The sequence below is a fragment of the Apostichopus japonicus genome, chromosome 6 (assembly GCF_037975245.1).
Source record: "Apostichopus japonicus isolate 1M-3 chromosome 6, ASM3797524v1, whole genome shotgun sequence".
Classification (NCBI taxonomy): Eukaryota; Metazoa; Echinodermata; class Holothuroidea; order Aspidochirotida; family Stichopodidae; genus Apostichopus; species Apostichopus japonicus.
The window spans coordinates 14,915,403-14,938,238 of NC_092566.1; the positions used below are offsets into that span (position 1 = coordinate 14,915,403).

General features: G+C 38.5%; 1 protein-coding gene across 1 annotated transcript in view; it reads left to right on the plus strand.

The window, feature by feature from the left end:
• LOC139969077 (probable E3 ubiquitin-protein ligase HERC4) overlaps positions 1–22,458 on the plus strand; it is a 44,235-nt gene extending 21,777 nt beyond the window's left edge. The window contains exons 11-21 of the mRNA XM_071973839.1: positions 278–473; positions 1,434–1,582; positions 3,464–3,586; positions 4,262–4,372; positions 5,916–6,140; positions 7,969–8,064; positions 13,804–13,922; positions 14,384–14,581; positions 15,652–15,835; positions 16,607–16,709; positions 18,059–22,458. Of these exons, the coding sequence (XP_071829940.1) occupies positions 278–473; positions 1,434–1,582; positions 3,464–3,586; positions 4,262–4,372; positions 5,916–6,140; positions 7,969–8,064; positions 13,804–13,922; positions 14,384–14,581; positions 15,652–15,835; positions 16,607–16,709; positions 18,059–18,270 (1,716 nt within the window). The 3' untranslated portion in view covers positions 18,271–22,458. The remainder of the gene's footprint in view (positions 1–277; positions 474–1,433; positions 1,583–3,463; positions 3,587–4,261; positions 4,373–5,915; positions 6,141–7,968; positions 8,065–13,803; positions 13,923–14,383; positions 14,582–15,651; positions 15,836–16,606; positions 16,710–18,058) is intronic.
• Positions 22,459–22,836: the final 378 nt, after the last annotated feature.

Genomic DNA, 22,836 nt, shown 5'->3' on the forward strand with positions numbered 1-22,836 from the left:
CATTTCCCTCTGCCTCCCCTCTGTTTCAGATATATTTGATGTTGTAAACTAGAGACTGAGATGTTTACATTACATGTGTGCATATACATAGTATCCTGCTTATTGGTTCTCTCCATGTAACTCTCAGTCGTATCAAACAGCCTCTGCCACCCCCCCTCCCCCCAAAAAAGCCTCTCCTTGTGTATTTAATACTGACTAAACACAAGGACTTGACACCGCTCATCATGGATAACCTGTTATTTTGAATCACTCCAATTTACGTAATATTTTATTTCAGATTTGTAACGTGATGGAGAACAGTTTATTTCCCAGTCTTCCTATGTCACCGCCAGACATAGAAGCCCTCCGATTGTACCTGCTACTGATGGAATTTCCCCTTCACGACGACAGTAAAACTCTGTTCCCGATCAAGATGGCGTTAGGGTTAGCCAGGTGTCTCAGCAAACTGCAGACCGTAGCTTGCAAAGTGCTCAGTGAGTACCTGCATGCTTTGTTCATGTATTCCATTCAACAGGATCCCCAGCGTCGTGGAGAGGCCGTGCAAAATTGGAAATCTATTCCAGGCAGGCCTGTTGGTGCTTTCGTCGATGGTGGTGTCGAACGCTGGTGATCCTGTTGATGTTGAACTTGTTGATTCTAATGTTCATTTTGCTGTTGATGGTGGTCGTGTTTTTGATGCTGTTGTTGATCTTGGTGGGTGCTTTTTATGACTGAACTTGTTGATACTAATGTTCATATTGTTGGTGATGGTGGTTGTGTTGTAGATGCTGTTGTTGATGTTGGTGGGTGCTTTTGATGCTGATCTTGTTGATACTAATGTTCATATTGTTAGTGATGGTGCTTGTGTTGTTGATGCTGTTGTTGATCTTGGTGGGTGCTTTTGATGCTGATCTTGTTGATACTTATGTTCATATTGTTGGTGATGGTGGTTGTGTTGTTGATGCTGTTGTTGATGTGGGTGGGTGGGTGCTTTTGATGCTGATCTTGTTGATACTAATGTTCATATTGTTGGTGATGGTGGTTGTGTTGTTGATGCTGTTGTTGATGCTGTTGATGTGCGGGTGGGTGCTTTTGATGCTGATCTTGTTGATACTAATGTTCACATTGTTGGTGATGGTGGTTGTGTTGTTGATGCTGTTGATGTTGATGGTACTGTTGATGCTGATCTTGTTGATTCTGATGTTCATATTTTCTTCGTTTGATATTCATGTATTTTTTTCTTCGAAAAAAAATAAACGTTGACATTGTGGTTTGTGGAGTCATTGCTCTTCGTGCTGTTGATGTTTGTCATTTATCATTTTGGTGTCGGTGCAATTATTTTGGGTTTCAAAATTTGTATGGGCAAACACCAACTATTATCCATATCTTTGCTCACTTATTATTTCTTTTTTTGACATCTTCTCTTCATCTTTTGAACCTTATTCCCACGACAGTGGCTTGGTGGTCTGGATGTCAACCTCGTCATTTCCGTAGAGTCGTCAAAGTATATCAGAGGTGCATCGTGGAGCAGCTGAAGACAAAAGCAGAGAGGAATGAAGATGACTTCATTGTAGCCATGCAAGTACTACAGCAACTGAACACAGTAAGAATCACCTTTATTTTGTTCAAATTGTCTTTTTCTATGTTCGTGCTATAGTTGAAGCTGTGTGGTCTTGGAATTGACCTTCTGAGATGCAACTTTAACCTTGCTTTTACTTTCTAAGCTGCATTAAAGATAGATGCTCTCACATCTTTTCTTTCAGTTGCTTATAGGTCCTTGTGGTGATGTAGATGGTGTTGTTGGTGGTGTTGTTGATTCTGTTTTGGTGGATGCTGCGGTTTGTGGTGGTGTGGATGTTAGTGCTAATGACAATGTTGGCAGTGCTGTTGATGCTGTTGTTGTTGATGTTGTTGTTGATGGTCATTTTGTTGCTGTTGCTGGTAGTAGTGGTGGTGCTGTTGATGTTGGTTGCGCTGTTGATGTTGTTGTTGATGGTCGTTTTGTTGCTGTTGCTGGTAGTAGAGGTGGTGCTGTTTATGTTGGTTGTGCTGTTAATGCTGATGTTGTTTCTGATGTTCATACCATTGTTAATAGTGGTGTTGATGTTGGTGGTGGTGCTGATGTTCTATTCAAATCATTGGTGGCGGTGGTTTGATTGTTGCTGGTTGGAGTGGTGGTGTCAATGTTGGTGGTGCTTTTGATGGTGTTGGTGTTGAAGAGAGTGGTGGTGTGTTTTGATGGTGTCGATGTTGGTGTTGCTGTCGAATCTGATGTTGAAATTGTTGGTGATGGTGACTTTGTTTTTAGTGTAGGTGCCGCCTTTGAAATTGTTGTTGCTGTTGTGGTTCCATTGTTTTGTTGTTAGTGTCCTTGATGTGGGTGCTGCTGTTGTAGTGGTGTCAAAGTGAATAATTGAGCTCTTTGCCAAACATGTTTCATTTGAACCCTCAGCTTACTTTCTTGCTGCAGAATGTTGGCGATCATTAAAATAATAGTCCAGATCAAAATTTCTTTTTGATATGTTACAGGTGTGGTTGCATACTTGCACACTGACAAATAATGTTTTGTTTTTTCTCTATTTCTCAGTCTATTGATTTGACCTTGGATTGCATAGGGTTACTAGTTTGTCTAAAGGGGATGTGAAGTTAATAAAATACCAATACCTTTGGTACATTCACATTATGGAAGCATCCAATTGTGGTGTATAAAACTAGATGTAAATCTTAAAGGAAAACAAAACATCATTTATCATAGTGCAAAATGACATCACACCTGTTTGCTCCAAGTTCACTTTTGGTACGAAAGGGGACAACTTCAACTGTCAATATCTCAGAAAGGTTACATAGGAATTGAATGCAAATTTCACCAGAATGCTTTGATTATGTTCCTTCTAAACATATCAAAAAGAAATTTTGACCTGGACTTTTCTTTCAAGTGTCATAACAAAAGAGGAACATGACAAGGACTTGCCTATTTTTAGTGTTCATAACAGATTTTATATTTCTATATATTTATTTATGCTTTTTCAAATGAGCTTTGTGAATGGTAACTTCATTTTGGTTGCCCTTGGAGATCTTCATTCTGGAGCAACAGATGTTTGGGGTTTCATTCTCCTCCATACCAATTGATGCATGGATATAGAAATGTCTCCAATCTATGTGTTACTGGTGAAATTGCTGGAATTGACTTAGAACACAGCTTTTTTGTTCATCCAAGATATAAATGAGGCAAAGAGCAAAACTTGGCAGTTTTGGCAAGAATAGGATTCAGACCATTGACCTCTGAATTTCAAGTCATTTTGCTCAACTGACTGTCCAGTCCGGTCTTTTATTAGTCGGTGGCAACTTTACAAGACCAGAAGGTTAACGAAAGGTCGTCTAGGTGATGGGGGAAAGGAGATTAGGACCAGGAAATTGTGGATCTTTCCATTAAGTTCTTCAGCTCAATTAAACTTTTCTCTCTTTTTCTTTTTCCGGTTTCCAGGTCAACAATGACAATCACGAGATAATTCCTTTCAACTTTTTTTACATCAACGAATTATCGGATCTTCTCGACCTGAGGGAACATTTCATAATCTGGTTCCAAAAGATCAGAGGTCAGGATGCCGTAAGTTTGCTTCGAGTTTTGTCTCGTAACGATCCATCTAACCAGAGTGATCGCGAACCGTCCAATTTTCACTCCTCTTGGGAGACACATACTTCAAAAGTTGGCTCTGCCTATTGATGAGCACCCACTACTCCCCCCCCCCATTCCCACTCCACCCTTGCTCACTAAAGGTCAGTAGAGTATACAGGAATGTCCATTTCTTTCACTCCAGTTAGTCGATTCTAACGATACGTTGTTAAAATGCTTCTTTAGTCAGTCTCTAGCTTATATCCTAAATCCCTGAGAGAAGTCCTCTATCAACTTGTATAGAAATCTAATGTTATAAAGCACAGCTAGCTGCCTTAGTTAATTCATTTATAGCAGTTTTTTTATTTTTCCATTTTATTTGTTTCATTTCTCTATTTCAACAAATACAAGTTTTTCAGATCCCTCGTCGACTGCAGAAAGTCCTACATTATCGTAAACACTATGAACAGAATGAAACAGAGTAAACTAGACACCAGTTGAAGGCTGTATTGACTGCATCACAAGTATTTTAAACCTTGCTCACTGTTGACTGCTCCTTCCACGAACCCCTCCCCTCCCCACAAAAAACCCCACCCACTCCCCATGCCCCTTCAAGAAATTAAAAAAACAAAATACATTGAAAAACTTTTCTTTTCTTCACATTTTTAGTTTTCACCGCAGCTTGTGTTGAAACCTTTCACATTCTGTGACTTTCCCTTTGTATTTGATGTTCTGACTAAAAGTCACATGTTGCACGTCGATGCCCTCATACAAATGCAGGTAAGAGGTCAAGGGTCATTTGTGATGTATTTAAACTTTTTCTTTCTATTTTGTAATAGTTTCCATAAGAAAATGATGTCTGCTTGGTGTTTGGATAGCACCGTTTAGATTAAGTGTTGATCATAGAATTGGATTAAAAATGCAAAAGTATTAACAGCTATTTTATTGTACTGTGACTCTTTTAAGTTTTGGATAGCACCTTTCAGATTAAGTGTTGGTAATAGAATGTTAATACAAAGAGCATTTGTGACTATTTATAGTATTGTGACTCTTTTAAGTTTTAGATATCACCTTTTAGGTTAAGTGTTGGTCATAGAATGTTAAAAATACAAAACACAATTGCGGCTATTTTATAGTATATTGCGACTCTTTAAGTTTTGGATAGCACCTCTCAGATTAAGTTTGGTTATAGAATTTTAACAACACAAAAAGCATTAGCATCTATTTTATTGTACTGTGACTCCCTTAAGTTTTGGATAGCACCTTTCAGATTAAGTGTTGGTCATAGAATGTTAAAAATACAAAACACAATTGCGGCTATTTTATAGTATTGTGACTCTTTTAAGTTTTAGATATCACCTTTCAGGTTAAGTGTTGGTCATAGAATGTTAAAAATACAAAACACAATTGCGGCTTTTTTATAGTATATTGCGACTCTTTAAGTTTTGGATAGCACCTCTCAGATTAAGTTTGGTTATAGAATGTTAAAAATACAAAAACGGTACTGTGACCCTTTTAAGTTTTTGATTAAGTGTTGGTAATAGAATGTTAACAATACAAAAAGCATTAACAGCTATTTTATTGTATTGTGACTCTTAAGTTTTGGATAGCACCTTTCAGATTAAGTGTTCATCGTAGAATGGATTAAAATACTAAAAGCATTAACAGATATTTTATTGTACTGTGACTCTTTTTAGTTTTGGATAGCACCTTACAGATTAAGTGTTGGTAATAGAATGTTAAAAATACAAAGAGCAATTGTGGCTACGATAAAAGAAAATGCCAGTTTGAATGATTGTATCAGCCATGCTATACCAAACAAATGGTTATTTTGAATAGCACGTGGTCTGTGCTATCTCTCTGAGAAAAATGGTTATTTTAATAGCAATTGAGAGTGCTGTACCAGATGAAAAAGGCCCATTGCCATAATATAGAATTTGAATAATGCTTTTACTCGATAATTTTCTATTTTCCCCCTGCTAAAATATGCTGTACTTGGTTGTTTAATTAATACTGGCTGCTATAGTTTGACTCCTCTGTTTGGAACAAAAGATATTTAACAGTAGTTGCATGTATCTGTGTAAACAAACCACATGTTTCGTTTCGTTTATTTCTGCCATTAAATCACAATGAAAAAAAGTTCCTTAATACATAGTTATAGCAATGAGGCAGTGGGACCAGAAGTAAGATAAGTTTTCGAGTCTGGTCCCTTACAAAGGAAAAACGAGAAAAATAAATTTTATATAGGAAAAAGAAAAAAAAAGATTAATACCTCCTAAAAACAACATATTAACTATTGTCCATAATGCATCTCTCTGAAAAGCTTGCCATGGAGAAGGTGCAACATACCAACGTCATGCAACTTCTGATGGGATCCGCCTCGGACATCATCAGCGAGGTCCCTTGGCTGGTCCTGGAGATAGACCGGAGAAACATAGTCGCGAGCACCATCCAACAGCTATCCCAGGTCAAACCCGAAGATTTCAAGAAACCCCTGAGAATTGCCTTTCGCGGAGAAGAGGCCATAGATGCTGGAGGGGTCAAGAAAGTAAGGCGAAGTTTAAGTCTTAACTAAAGTCTGGGAGGGCCGCAAAGGGGGTTAGGTAAAAAGGGGAAATGGCTTAAACTGGCCACTTCACAGTTTTGTTCCCCCATACCGAAAAAATAGGGAATAAAAGTAGGAGACTTCATAGGGACATAAGAGGTGTGGGGGGGGGAATGGGTCCCCAAATCTCAAAATGTTTGACTTTTTATCTCAAACTTTTGACTTAAAAAGTCCTACCTCTCCTCTTCCTCTGTTGCTTTCTTCTCTCCATCCCTTGTCTACTTATAATCCCCTTTCATCTATCTCATTGTGTTCACCATGCTCATTAACCTGTCTGTATTCTGTGTGTGTTTTTGTCCCTTCTGTTACTGTTATTTGTCATTTAGCCTCTGAAGAAGATCCTGCTAGGATCGAAACATCAGGCCAACTTACTTTTACACAAAATATGTAATCGTCACATTACAATCATACGGTGGCTTAATAGAGACATAGGAAAGAATTTTTTTTTTTTTTGACTTTTGAAGTTTGAGAAAAATTTTTTTGAGATCTGGGATCCTATCCTCCCCCCCCCCCATGGCCCTATTAAGCCACTGTACAATCACATGCTCTTTGTAATATTGATAGGGATGTCTCCTTAGAAAGTGACTCATACTGTTTGTAAATTTTCCCAGTTAGTCTCTCATTACCATTGGTGTTACTGAGATAATTTTTTTTATATGCTTGGGATGCATTCTGAATGATATTTAGACCCATGTTAAACATTACATCTATAATGATGTTGTTGTAATAAATACTGTTGCACCTTTGTCTTTAGGTTGAATATAATTGGTGTGTACACCCAGAGGAGTGGTCTAATTCTTCCCCAATTTTAAAAAGAAATCTCCTGAATGAAGCATTTTCCTCGATGGAGGTAAGAGGACCATTCCCATCCCCTCCCCTTTCCCACCTTGTGAACACCACTGAGAATATGAATAGTCATTTAATATTCATCAATACAGAAAAGGTGACCCTACAAAAAAAAATTGTAGTTGTATTGGGTATTAAATACTACTGTAGAGGCTTGTGACCATTGTAGTGAACTTCACCCACATGTTGCAGTCACCATCAAAATGTTATATGATCTGTAAGGCTTGCACCACAGAGAGGAGACCGTACAAACCCTGGAGTATCATGTGACGTGCTCACAGGTGCTACTTACATATTTATATACCCTTTGGTCAGTTTGAAGCAATCAGAGTTTTAATTTCTCTGTTTCGGAAATGCACCCCAGGCTACCATTCGAACATCTCCTGTTAGAGTACTGTTATAGATTGCTTATGGCGGTCACTCCTATCATATTGCCCGCTTGTTACATGCAAAAAACGACAGGGAGACTTGTGTTGCTAAGGAACAACAAAGCCTGTTGTCTGCTTCTCGTGTCTGTGTATATCGTGTAGAGTCCCGATAATCTATGTGCCTTCCAGCTCCAGATCGATTGTTTCAAAGAAACTTGAAAACTGCGGTAAAAATTTGGGCAAAATGTACCACTTAGCTAGATTCCACCAGGAATGGAATAGCTAGGACAACGTAACATTAGTTGTTGTAGAATATACATTCAAGGAGTACTATAAGAGTTGAGTGCTACAAGGGAGCACGTCACATGACCCTCCATGGCTGGTACGTTTTCTTGTGCGTCTCCTAAGTGACATAGTCGGTCCAGTTGTATATATACTTCAATGGTAGTCACAGTGTCTTGATAAACTCACAACCATCCATTTTGACGAAGAGTAAATCTCTGGTTATAAAATATGAGCTTCAAAGTTTACCTGATGATTTCTACATTTATTCTCAGGAATTCTTCATGCTGATCATGAGAGAAATTCTGGACCCCAAGTACGGAATGTTCAAATTTTACGAGGAGTCAAGATTCGTTTGGTTCAATCGGAAGGTTTGTCATCAGACTATAACTAATGTCTTTTCAACGTTGTCTTTTTTCTTTCTCATAGGTCTATTCAATGCCATTAAATTTAATACTACAATTTTTATGTGCAGCCTTGATACCATTTTACCATTTCAAGCTGCGTTGAAGCAGCAAAGCCTGAACGGTATCTTTATGTAGAGGTTTAAAAAGACAAATATGGCAAACTGTCAGTTACTTTCAAAAAGTATCACCTTAACTATCATTACAGTATTGGCTTAATCGAACAGAAAAACATTTCCTTGAACAAAAGAGAAGATCATAATCTTCACATATGTCGTTCACAAAGAAGAACATTTTCTGTGTATGTATCCTAGCGGGTGATGCTGATAATTGGGTGTTGGTACCGAGAAAGAGCTGAAGATTTACTATGTAAACTATAGATACATTATTCATGAACAGAGACTTGGAAGAGACTTTTCGACAAGACCTCCACCAGCGACTCGTCCCACCGTCCACGAGAAAGACCAATTCTCAAAATTACGAATTGATATTGTTATACCCTGGATTAATGGAGGATTATCCTGATTCCTAGCGATATAACAAGAAGACAAAATGCTAAGTGTTTACAGCACATGCGGCCATATTGAACTGTTTATTTTCATCAGGTCACATGCAGGTCACAACAACTTTACCAAAATAGATGGCGTGATACTGATATATAACACTCCTTCCTACCAGATGATGAAACAATCAAATATTTTTCTTCATTAAACAACTCAACTTTTATTAAATCAATCAATCTTTTATCAAATCAAACAAACAAAACTAACAACTTGAGGGTATAGTTAAATCTCTAACCTCTTGGGTGGTCTGACAACTCTGCCTGACCTGGTTACTGTAGCTGATGGTGCAGGTGACTCTGCTGCCACAACTGGGGTTTGACCTGTGTGGACAGGACTACCAGATACTACTGGGGATGTGGTGGAAGGTCCTGGCTGATCCAAGTTAGAGCTCTGCCCTAATTCCCTAGTTGTCTGAGGTACATTAACTGGAACTGGCACAACATCAGCATCCATAGGGGAGTTGATGTTTGGTTTTCCAGCCATAGCATTTGCACCAGTATCGTCAGGGATAAGATGATCTGAGTGTACAAACCTACGATTATTGCCAGGGATCCTAACAATATATGTACGAGGCCCCTTGACTTTCACTATGGTACCAGGAATCCATCGATCCTTCCCCCCTCTCACATTTCGCACCCTCACTGGTTGATAAAGGTCGAACTGCCGCACTGATGAACTGCGGTCCCTTTGCTGTTTTGCAGCATCCTGTCTCTTTTCCACATTCCTCTGCAGGCTAGGTTTCACTAAAGAGAGCCTAGTCCTTGGGGATCTCTTAAGAAATAACTCTGATGGAGTTTTCCCGGTAGTTGTGTTCGGGGTATTTCTAAGAGTAAATAAAACATTAGCTACCTTGTGACCCAATGTCTCCCCACTTGACTTAGCAAAAGCATTCTTGAAAGTTTGAACATTGCGTTCTGCAAGCCCATTCATAGCTGGATGGTATGGAGGAGTGAGAGTATGGTCCACACCATTGGACTTCAGAAAGTTCTGAAATTCCTCAGATCTAAACTGAGGACCATTATCACTTACTAGCTGAATGGGTAACCCATAACGTGCAAAAAGTGTTCTCAAAACATTAATCGTGGCAGTACTTGTTGTGGTATTCATTGGTAATACCTCCAACCACTTTGAATGGCTATCCACCACTAGCAAGAAATTCTGACCGTTGACCTCTGCATAGTCTATGTGAACCCGCTGCCACGGCTGTGTGGCCCATGGCCATAACAGCAATGGTTCAGGGTTAGGCGCCTTCTGCACTTGTATACATTGCGTGCACAGCCTAACTTTATCCTCAATATCCTTGTCTAAACCTGGCCACCATACATAACACCTAGCAAGTGCCTTCATCCGACTCATGCCCGGATGACATTCATGAAGTTCACTAGGATAAGCTCATGCAATTTGGATGGAATAATTACTCTACGCCCCCAAATAAGGCATCCATCCTCCAGGGATAGCTCATCTCTGCGTGTGAAGTATGGTTGTATGGCAGGGTCCACACAATGATTTGGCCAGCCAGATAGAGTAAACTCTAAAACTTTGGCTAAAACTGGGTCCTTGTCTGTATGTTTTGAAATTTCAGTCGCAGTAATAGGGGTTTCCATTAGGACTGTCTCAAAAACAAAATACTCCTCTGGGTCACCACTGGAGGCTTCCCCAACTGGGAGTCTGCTGAGCAAATCTGCATTTGCATTCTTTGCAGAAGAGCGATACTCAATATTGTACTGATATGCGGACAATAACACTGCCCATCTCTGCATCCGAGCTGCCGCCAAAGCCGGGATACCATGTTTTGGTCCGAAGATCTTAGTCAACGGTTGGTGATCTGTGATAAGTGTGAAATTAGTGCCATACAAATACAAGTGGAATTTCTTGATCCAAAAAGTAATGGCAAGAGCCTCTTTTTCGATTTGGGCATAATTCTTCTCGGTCTGACTCAATGTCCTAGAGGCATATGCTATGGGGCGATCTGAACCATCTGGATATCGATGGCCCAAAACAGCTCCAAGTCCACATGGACTAGCATCCACACTCAACACTAGAGGTTTATTTGGATCAAAATGGGTGAGCACCTGATTACTAGCTAAAGCATTCTTTGCATTAACAAAAGCTTGCTCACAGTCATCACTCCAGACCCAATTAATGTTGTGTTGCAGTAGGGCATACAATGGTTGCATCTGAGAAGAGAGATTCCTTACAAATTTGCCATAATAGTTCACCATGCCCAGAAAGGACTTCAATTCAGATACATTGGTTGGTCGAGGTGCCTTTTGTATGGCCTCGATTTTGTCCTGCAAAGGGCTCACACCTTCACTGGTGAGCTCATGACCAAGATACCTGATCTTTGATTTCATGAATTGACATTTTGTGCCATTCAGCCGAACATTGTGCATGTTTAACCTCGCAAACACTGCATCGAGGGCCTTGAGGTGACTATCCTCATTCTCAGTTGCAATCAAGATATCATCTATGTAACAAAATACATTGTCTAATCCAGATAATATTTTGTCCATCGTTTCCTGGAAAATAGCTGGTGCAGTTTTCACCCCATAACACAAACGTTTTGGTGACAGTAACCCCTTATGTGTATTCATTACTAGGAGCCTAGCTGATTCGTCATCAAGAAACAGCTGATTGAAGGCACCAGATAAATCAAGCACTGAAAATACCTTAGGGTGTGTACCTCCCTGTGCCAGTTTTGCAAATAAATCATTAGTATTTGGTAATTTGTATCCCTCATCTTCAATACATTCATTCAAAGCTTTGTAGTCTCCACATACTCTTATTTCACCGTTTCCCTTCTGTACATGCACAACTGGTGAGGCCCATTCACTATAGTTGACTTGGGTAACTATATCATTCTTGATAAGTTTCTCATATTCATTTTCCACCTTTGACAACAATGAGTAAGGCACTGGCCTACTCTTTTGGTATTTGGGTGTACTTTTTGCTTTCACCCTCAACCTAGCAGAGAATCCCTTAATACCCATTTCCCTTGATGAGAATATTTTCTGATTATGACTCAACAAATTTTCCAAGGTTGGTGACACAGGATTCCCCAAATTTTGGATTCCAAACTTTGCTGGTTTTGGCTCAGATACCACAAAAATATTCTCCCAGTCTAGTTTGATTTTACTCAAGTGGTCTCTGCCGAAAAGGGATGGACGGCTTCCCTTGACAACCAATAAATCCATCCTACAACTAGAACCTCCATACTTTGCCGTGACTACAATACTCCCTATCACAGGCACCTTTTCACCTGAATAGCCACGTAGGGTTATATTGGTATCCTTTATGGGGTAATGGGCCAAACTGGACTTGTACACATGCTCCGAAATGGTGGAACGAGCCGCACCGGTGTCAATTTCCATGGTTATTGGAACATTAGTGTCCCCTACCACTAACGTAATCAAATACGGCTTATTGGTCTTTACACCTGATAATGTATGATATAAACCATAATGTAAATCACTTTCATCAGTATTAACACTATCTACATACTGTGACCCCCTGTCCTCGTCTGATTCTGCGAACTGTTCTGGCTTTGAGGTCCCTTAGCCCCAGATCGGCAAGCTCTTTGAATATGACCCTTCTTCCCGCACGAATGACAGTTTACCTCGCGAAACCTGCAATCATCGGGCTTGTGGTTGCTTCCCCCGCAGCGATAGCATGATTGTGCACTGTTAGCTTGCCAGGGCTGCTGATTAGGCCTATTGTGCTTGTTGTTGTTTCTAGTCCCCTGACTCCTTCGTCCTTGACCTTGAGGGCTCCGCCAATTCAATCTGTTTGTACTCACAGAACTTCCTGCATCGATATGTTCCCTTGTTGCTATGCCAGCCATTTCGTCTGCAAGACACTTGGTTTTAGCTTTGTCAAACGTCAGATCAGCGGTTGAGAGTAGCTGCGTTTGAGTTTTCACAAATCTTGTGTGCAGTCCCGAGACCAGTCTGTCTCGCAGTGCCTCCAGTAGAAATGCGTTGAAATCGCAATGGGTTGCTAAGTTTTTCAAGCGAACAATAAAGTCTGCAACTGACTCGGTTTCAGACTGTGAAGCAGCCCAAAATTTAAAACGTTCAGCGATCACGATCGGTTTCGGTGAAAAATGTCCTTTCAGGATGGTTTTCAGATGCGCGTACGTCTGTGTACACGGCTTGTCTGGGCTACATACCGTTTTCAAGAGCTTGAAAGTGTCAGCGCCCACCGTAGCGAGAAAAAAATTAGCCTGTCTCGCCTCGGCAATATCGTTTGCCACTATAAAGGCATCGCAGCGATCTGCGTAATCTTCGAAGCTTTCGACTGTGTTGTCAAACGGCCCGATATTCCCGTAAACTGCCATGTTTACGATACAGAAATATTCTGGGTTAAATTATAGGTTCTTCCTTAGTTCGTCGCCAGTTTGTTATACCCTGGATTAATGGAGGATTATCCTGATTCCTAGCGATATAACAAGAAGACAAAATGCTAAGTGTTTACAGCACATGCGGCCATATTGAACTGTTTATTTTCATCAGGTCACATGCAGGTCACAACAACTTTACCAAAATAGATGGCGTGATACTGATATATAACAGATATTGAAAAGAGTACAAGGAATGTGTGTACTAGCAGCACATAGTGTGGACTGCTACTGCACTTGTTTTGTATTCTGTTGGAGAACTTGAACAAAGGAATTCCAAGTCCTCAGATGTCAGTTCAAAAGTATCACCATGTCCTCAGAAGAATTCTATTGTTCAAGGGTATTTTTAAGGTTAGGGTACGTGGATTTGAAAATAACAATGGGGTCCTCAGTAGTAATGTAAAACACACATTTGTGTGTGTTTGTCAGTGTGTGAAGTAAAATCTGCAACTGGTAATTTGGCCAATACCAAGGGCATAAACTTTGTTGGAAGGAAAAAATCTTTTAAATTAAAAGCGGATGATCGAAGTTTAAAATAGGAAGGACATTTTTAAAAGGTTATTTTCCCCACGGATATCAGATTGTGAAGATTTTGTTGTCTAATCATCCTTTTAACATGATAATATCAGGATGCCTTTGTGTTTTCATACCCATGTTAAATTGTCAGACTATTACATAATCATTACATTACATGTAATAATTTGTATGTAAAATATATTCTCTTTCATATATCCTGTCCGTCTGTAGTTCTTCGAAGACGAGTTTATGTTTCGCCTTGTCGGTATGTTGTGCGGGTTAGCCATCTACAACCACACCATCATTGCCCTTCCTTTCCCACCACTTATCTACAAGAAGTTACTCAACAGGTAGGTCGGTCATTACAGTCGCAGAATTGACGAATATAAGCGATTGTGTGTTTAACATGCAAAAGGTAAAAACAATTCTTTTTCCCATTTTAACACTTCCTTGAGAATTGCACATGTGGATACTACATTGAAGGGGAATATGAGTGAATATTAAATGAAAGCATTAAAGGGCAGAATGGATCGTGTTTTCATTTAATTTCTTTGTTTCTCCTCAGTGTACAAAATTGAAAATAGTGACAAAGTTATGTTAAATTAACAAAAGTCATTGTACTGTACAATGCGAAGGGAAATAGGCTTAACTAGTTTCGGTGTTAAACATATGAAAGAAAGGTTATTCTTCATGACAGTCCCAGAATCGACGAATATAAACGATGTATGTTTAACTTCGAAAGGTGAAAAGAATTCTTTATCTCATTTTAAAAGGTTATTCTTCTTAATCAACAATGTTACCATTTTTTAAGGTTGACATCGATGGATGACTTCAAACTGCTGGAGCCTACCGTGGCCAGACACCTACAGCATCTGATGGAATACGAGGGAGACGACGTCGAAGATGTCTTCTGTCTATCATTTGAGTATTCGGATACGGTATACGGAACCGTGGAGACCAACGAACTTATCCCGGGAGGGTCAAACATAGCCGTCACCAAAGAAAATAAGTACGCATAATGTTTAATTAATTCGTGGAGGAGTTTTTCTTGAAGGTTTAACACCTTGAACTGGTTAGCTTTCTTTACATACCAAAATGTAGTTTTCTTTTGCTTAGAGAAGGAAACCCCTTTTAGAAAGAATCTTAATGATTTGCATAATAATAATAATAATAATATAAGAATTTGTAAAGCGCTTTTATCCAGTTAAAAAAAAATGCTCAGAAGCGCTGCAGGAGCAAAGTACCCAAAATGGACACAACAGTTATTAAACAAATAGATACGCATTCATGAATAAGAACGTCTTGAGTTCTTTCTGGAAAGTTGACACATGCTGGATTGTTCTCAGATATAAGGGGAGACTGTTCCAGAGCTGTGGAGCTGATCTAGCAAAGCAACGTTCCCTATAGGTGGAAGTGCGAACAGTAGGAACAGATAGCATATGTTGTACGCTTGAACGAAGCACCCTGCTAGGTCTGTATTCTTGGAGAAGCTCTTGTAGGTAAACTGGGGCTAAACCATTCCTTGCTTTTAGAGGGAGATCAAATGTAGCTATCAAACCAAAGGAAATTTGTATGAATAACTCTCAGGCATGGTGATGCTTCTTGGAGATCTGAATGGGAAGATTAAAGGGTCTTTAGTAATCTTTAATTAAGAGGGAATTATCGTATGTAAATGAAGGGTTAGCGAGCGCTCATTGCTCACAGATGGCATCGAACAAACCCTTCACAAACGAGAATAATACGTGAGTAATTTTCGTCCATAGTACTATTTTTTATAGTTTTTTTAATAGTTTTAGCATTTAAACTTCATCAATATGCCCACTTGAATGTGAGGAAATATAAGCAAACCAATTGCATTAAATGTTCAATTACCTATTACTGTTTTTCACTTCAAAAGCCAAATTTTTACCAAACTTGAAAAGCCGGTTTGAATTTTCAGGAAATTATGGATTGTAGATGTCTGGAAAAGCCTTACAGGAAGAAAGTATCTACACAACCATTACTACCATGATCATACGCCGAGCCACCACTCTGAATTTCTTAATCTCATTTTATTAAAACAAAATTTGGCCTCTGCAGGGAAAAGTATGTCGATTGCTATGTCGACTTTGTGGTCAACTCGTCTGTCCAGAATCAGTTTGGTCAGTTCCGAGACGGTTTTCTTCACGTCTGCGGGGGAAAGGTCCTGGATTTTTGCCATCCCGACGAACTGCAAGTTATGGTGGTCGGAGACGAAAGTTACGACTGGGATGAATTTCAAAAGGTGAGATGTGAAAAGACGTGCTTTATTTGTACTTTCTACCCGAAAATTTCCAAAAGCCAGGTGGGATTGTATTTGTTAATGGAAGTGTGTGTCTAAAGGACGGTAACTTAAATATGCAACTCTGAATTTTCAATTAAATCGAATAATAAATTTGAGCATTTTTGTATATTCTCCGTAAACTGGAGCAAGCATTGAAAGACAAAGAGTTTGAGAAATTATTTTTCTCATTTAAAGGATGACGAATAAGGTAAATTATTCAATTTTGAAAATGTTGATAATTCTTAGCATGATGTGTATGATGACATTGCTTTCAGGGTTAACACTGTTAATATTCTACAGTGAAAACTTGAACAGATAAACAGAAGAGAAAGGAAACAACGCTTTCAGATACTATGCGGGCACTATGACATCACTATGACATCACAGATACTAGCGGGCACTATGACGTCACAGATACTAGCTAGCACTATGACATCACAGATTTACAAAAACGATAATCTACAAACATGACTGTTGAGCTAAGGGTTCATTCCTAAATGGAGCAACTAAGGTTTATTCAAAGCTGTTTTTGGCGGAAGAGGGGAGGGGGATGGTGGGGAGGGGAAGTTTTGCCATCACGTAGACCTCTATCGTATGAACTAGAGATAAATAGTTTTGGTTTGTGTCTCCTTAAAGCCTGAACATTGAACCATGGTACAATTTATCAGACGTGACCTAAAACTGAATGGGACTGTACGTACGTGTGTTTGTTTTTGTTTCCCCCTATGATAGAGCGCTGTGTACAAAGGAGAGTATTACCATAACCACAACACCATCAAGATGTTTTGGAAAGTATTCAGAGAGTTGGACCTTGACTTGAAAAAGAAATTCCTCGGTAAGTGATATCAACTCACAGTTTGATCAAGTTGGGGCAAAATTTTTGTGCCTGCCAACCCTTCGTCTCAAAACAATCGTTTTGCCTCTGGTTGCCCAAAGTACACCAAATTGTTGAATTTTTTGTCTCTCATTAGTTTCAAAGAAACTAGACTTGAGATATTTATGTATTTTAGATCCGCTGCAAGCAGGAACTCGCGAAGAAGCCATCATTGGCTTATCAAAGCAGCAAGCTGACCGAAGTCAGTCTCTTAGATTCATATTTAACGTCCATGATTATGAATTGTCGATTTTGTGAACAACTCTGTAACTGGACGACATACATTAATCTTAGAGTGACTGCAAGCAGGAACTCGCGAAGAAGTCATCATTGGTTTATCAAAGCCGCAAGCTGACCGAAGTCAGTCTCTTACTGTAGATTCATATTTAACGTCTATGATTATGAATTGTCGATTGTGAACAACTCTGTAACTGGAAGACATACATTAGTCTTGGAGTGACTCAAACTCGGTACCTTATGATTGAAAGGCAACGGCGTTAACCACTGAGCTAACACTCCTAATCCTGTAAGAAATTTATAACCTCCTTTGTTACGTATATCTGTACCAAAATGTATTTTGGTACCAACGTGTACTAAATTTTGTCAAAATTGTGTAAAACCTTGTCAAAATTGTGTACCAAAATCACTGCAAAAAAATTATTCATAAATCTCCTAAAAGAACTATCCATCGTAATAAGTTTGGTAAGTTGTGAAACTTACTTTCATTGTTTTCCTTAAATATTTCGGGGCAAAGATTTGGCGCTCTGCATCATCCAGGCTGTTTGCAAACTTTGAACTCCGCAGTTCATTTCAATATAAAAAAGTCTGCAATTCTGTTTACACAATTTTTCTTATTGCATTTTCTCATGCCATTAACTAAATGATTTTAGACAAAGAAAATCTCTAAGCAAGCAAATTTTTTAGAATTGCATCATTTATACTGTACTCGTTAATGTGCAGTTAATCAAAAAGTCTGTAAAAGGAGTCCTTTGATATAGGCAGCCAATGCCGGTCCTTGAAAACATTTTCTAGACAGCTTGCCAATAGAATCTACTTTATTGTTTGCACCTTCGTGATCTCACTTACTCTCGTAAACCTTTCAGTCGCTTAAATTTAACAAAATTGAAAGACCAAATTTTCAAGCAGCTTCTTAAAATATAATATCTGCGTATTGTTTTCGTCCTGTGTACATTCCAGGAGACACACTTTGAAATTTAAAGAAAACTTCATGAAGGCCTCTGTTTTATTAGTTTTATTTTGGTCAGTGGTCCACCAAGCCCCCCTATTCTTGTCTTTTTTGGTTTCGTCAGTATTCCTCACTGGGAGTGACCGCATACCGATCGAAGGGATGAAGTCGCTCAAGCCGACCTTTCAGCCGATCAAGAGCGGAGTCCATTTCTACCCGGTCGCTCACACGTGTTTCAATCTCCTAGACCTGCCTATGTATGAGGTCGAAGACGACCTTCGAGAGAAACTGCTCGCGGCTATAGCCCATGCGTCGACCGGATTCACGATTGTTTGAGAAGGCTCCTGACTTAACGGCAGAGGCCCAAACAATTCATTCCCAGCTAGACGCCCGGTAAATTTCTTACTACCCGTATCGTAGATATTGCAATAAACGGTACATTTCTGTTGATCTGCGAATTGAGTAGGAACGATTTTTATCAGGAAAGCCAGAAAAAAAATGCACAGAGATCTTTTTTAAGCCGATCGTAAACCGAAAATAATACCTTGTTGATGATTGTAATTTATGTAGATTTAATAGGCCCCTGTGCATAAATTGAAGTGTATCTGACACATCTTTAAATTATAAAATGTTCATTTTTCTTTTCATGAATTTTTCATCCACCCATCATTATTAGGGGCTTCATAATATCATTTATAGGAGTCTTTTTACTTGGTTTCAGCAAACATACACAACAAACAAAAATGGCATTAATCTATCAAGAAATATGCTTTGCATTGTTTACTATGTTGTTGCGTTAAATTGTCAGAGCCCCCCTCACCCCCCCCCCCCCCCCCGAAGAAATGTTATGTCTGTTCCTTCCATCAACAAGGGTAAACAAGAAGGCTGAAATTTTAAAACATACAACATAAGAAATAATGTAGAACACCGCCTTACTATTGGAAATGGGATTTCATCATATGACTACCCTAAAATATCTCTTTAAGCTGCATTTTCAGAAGAATAAAAGGTTTTTCTTCGGACAATTCGAATTTGACACTTTCTTTAGCGAATAGTCCAAATTTGTTCATTTGATGAACTTGTCGGACAAAAGTTTCCACTGCAGAGAGGGTCGCCGTAATACAGATAAAACTGATTGGACCTCTGCGCAGCCTTGAAAGGAAGTTTGTTTTTTTTTGCCAGAAAAAAACCTTCAATGACTGCCTACTATAGAACTATCAGTAAAAACTTACCCCTGTGGATAAAAATGAAACACATGCTGTTGGGATATTCCAATGTTTGGGCAGACATCAAAGTGAATCATACTAAATTGTTTAACAAACTGAACAGTAATAGATTATTTCCCAATAGTTTGGGGGTGTGGGGGTGGGGTGGGGGGAATGGATGAAAGAATGAACAGTTAGTGGAAAAATGACATTTAACTATTAAAATTTATCAAATGATCAAATGTGATCATATGATTATATTTTTTGGAAACATTTTTTTCCCCCTTTGTAAATGAGATCTGCCAGACTGGAAAACAGTTATTAGTTTAGTTTAGTAGAAAAAAGGATCAGGAGGGACACTTAAGTCCCCATCAAGGACCCTATAGAGAGAGAGAAAAAAAATGAAGACACAAACACTCAGACCCCATTACAATGCTTAAAGTGCTTGTCCAAAGCATTCTTAAACCCATTCCCACCACTTGCAAGTACAACTTTCTCAGGCAAACCGGTCCACTCATTCACAACCCTATTAGAAAAAAAGTTATGCCGAATAATAATCCTACTTTGTGACTTTTGGAGTTTAAGACAATGACCTCTGGTACAACTACTATTAGCAAACATGAACAAGTCGGTAAAGGATAAATTTATTAATTATAGTTGCTAATATTCTTTCTCATATGAAGAGAATTTTTATTCTGTTTTGGCTGTCATGGTTTGACTTTCTTATGTATATATACTTTATTGTGCCTTACATATTATATTTTAGGCCAGCCAATCAAAAATATGAGGCAGAGGGGGTAAAGCTTATACACTTCCAGGAAACAGAAATTTTCACTTTTGTAAAGTGTACATGTTTATTGTTTGTGATTTAATTTCGATTTATTTTTTCTCCACCTTCCCATCCCCCTGTCACACCAGCTTCCTACAATCGCCCTTCTATAGGAATTTGAATGTAGTGATAAATAAGCATCAAAACACACCGAAACGACTTTAATAAGGTATGACTCTGTTTGTAACACTTATAATAAACCTGTACTGACGTAAATCACCTAATAAATTGTGACTTGTAATTTTAGTCACCTTAACAATTACTTGTGATTAGGTCACCTTAAAACTATGACTTGTAATTAAAGTCACCTGGGTTCAAGGAACACTTGTCTTGAAAAAGGGTCACCAGCATCACCTAAGGGATAAATTGGTTCCCTTCTGGTCTGGAAAGCTGGAAAAAGTAGGGCAAGGGGAAAATCTCTTATCTAGGTCCTAATAGTCCTTCAATGTTTTGAAGTTCAGACTACAAAAGTGAGTAAAAAATAACCTCATTTGAGCACTTTTTTTCGGATTGATATATTTTCCTAACTATCCAAGAAAGGTTCCTTTGCAGTCTTTAGCTGTCAATAATGGATGCATACTATTCAGTTCTACAACAAACTTAAATGTTTTTCAATAAAACTTTGATAATGTTAAAAGAATAGTAAAGGTGATTACCACTGGCAGATACAAGAATTCTGGAATAGCGCCTTCCCCTCTCTTTCTCCCCCTCTCTCTCCACCCGGGAGACAATTAGACGTAGATACCGATATTACTAAGTAGCGGTGTGTATAAGAAAATATCGTCGGATCATGCTAAATATTTGACTCGTTTTAACCAATCTAATGTTTGCAGCTATGAAACGTACTGTCAAACGAATTTCAGAAGAGGGGGCTCATCTTCTTCTCTGGACCCAACACCTCTCCCATTTTAGACAAAGGATGACAACTTTTAAACTATTTTCAAAGAACTTTGAAGTTCTACTAATGTAGTTTGTTGCTTTGAAGAGACGCTTTCAAATCATATTGTTATCTATAAGAACCTGGTTCTTGATGGTATAAAAAAAAATCGGTCTGTTTCAAATTGTGCAGTTCTTGAAGTAAATAAAAAAAAAGTATCTATAGTTTCTTGCATTGTCTACAGAAATGTATTGCTCTCACATGATAATCTTTTTTTTTCACTTTATCTGTATCTTTGTGTCATCTCGATGCAAATTGCATTATTAGATTAAAAAACAAAAATGAAATATTTGGAAACGATACGCTTGCAGCGAAAGTGATGAACCATTTATTGCAATCTAGCATATTATTGTCGTTCTCCTTTAAGAAAATAACTTCCAGTTTATGCATGAAGGTACATCTGAAAAGAAAAGGGGATTCCTTGCTTTTTATACTATTATTTACATTCAGATTTTCAGATAACCAACCAATTTTATATACTGACAGCATAATCTTGTGTACCGATAGGGTTAGCTATAGACTATACTACTTGTTAACAAGTCAAACGAGAAGGTTGGAGGCAGGGTGTGGGCTATAACCCCAGGTCAATAAAGGACCCCAGGGAAATATGAAACCGGGAGAAAAATGGGATAAAGAATAATTTTTTACCATTCTGATAATATACTTTAGGGAAACAGAATTCGAGGTATGCAAAAAGGTGCGCGAGATCTGGACGTTTCATTGACTAACGAAATTGTTGAAGAATCCCCCCCTAAAGAACTATTATCATGATTATTATTATACCAAATATGATTTTTCAGTGCGTTTGTAAACTGAAGAAACTTTCGGTGGTATTATTTTTGTTTTGTGTAACGAGTAAAAACAACTGAAATCTTGAATACGAGTGGTTTTTAATCTTGTATTATCATATGGATGTAGCGTATTAGGTTATAACTCATGACTGACTATACAAGCCTGTTTATATACAAAACCAGACTTAAATTTGATAATATGTTAGCCAATGATGCACGCTGTATATGGCTTAGTATATACTACCGTACTGTAGCCTAACTGGTTAGGAATTTTGGTTGACCATAGGATTGTGGACTCTACTTACCTACAGCTATCCACCCGTTTCCTCCACACACAAAAAATAATAATTGGGTTTGTACGTATTATTGCAAGTAAAGCAGCTGAGTGAAATGGCTTAACAACCACTGACCAGCTATCTGAAATAACTTATGATAATTAGATACTTACGAAGCCACATAAATTCAAAACGACACAGGTCAATGCACGCCCCCAATAGTTGAAGTGTTTAAAGGGTGTGTGTTTAATAGATTTTTCTTGCTGAATATGTAGCCTCAAAGTGTTTCGTCTGCTTTTATGTGTATTTAATCCTCTGCCATTTATTTAGTTTTCTTTGTTTCTTTTCTTTTTCTTTCTTTGAGCTATCAAATTATATACAGAAATTATACGCAGAGAGAAAACCAAGAATAGGTTTCTTTCAATGTTTCAAAGAATCATCGCCTGGCTCTATCGTTGAATAAACATGTTTGTCTCGGATATTTCGACATGTTGACTTGTTTTTCTTTCTTTGTTGATATGGTTTTTAATTTTTTAAGTGATAGATGACAATAAGGGATTGTCTAAATTGTTTCACCTATTCTCCTTTTTTATTTATGGAAGTAATATTTGTGCTTTCATAATTAACGCAACATTTGTAGCATCAATTAAGATGTAACACCAACTTAGTGGGACTAACCTGGCGGGCGGGCGGCGTATTTTTTTTTCCCAGGACGAACGTGGACATCGGCCAATCAAATCCCTGGATTCCAAACATGTGACGCTTTTTCAAAAAAACATGTTCTGAATCTTTTTTCCTAGTTTTGACCCCAGATTATGAACGACAATCCTGCAATTTCATAGAAACTGTATCCTTAACCCACTTT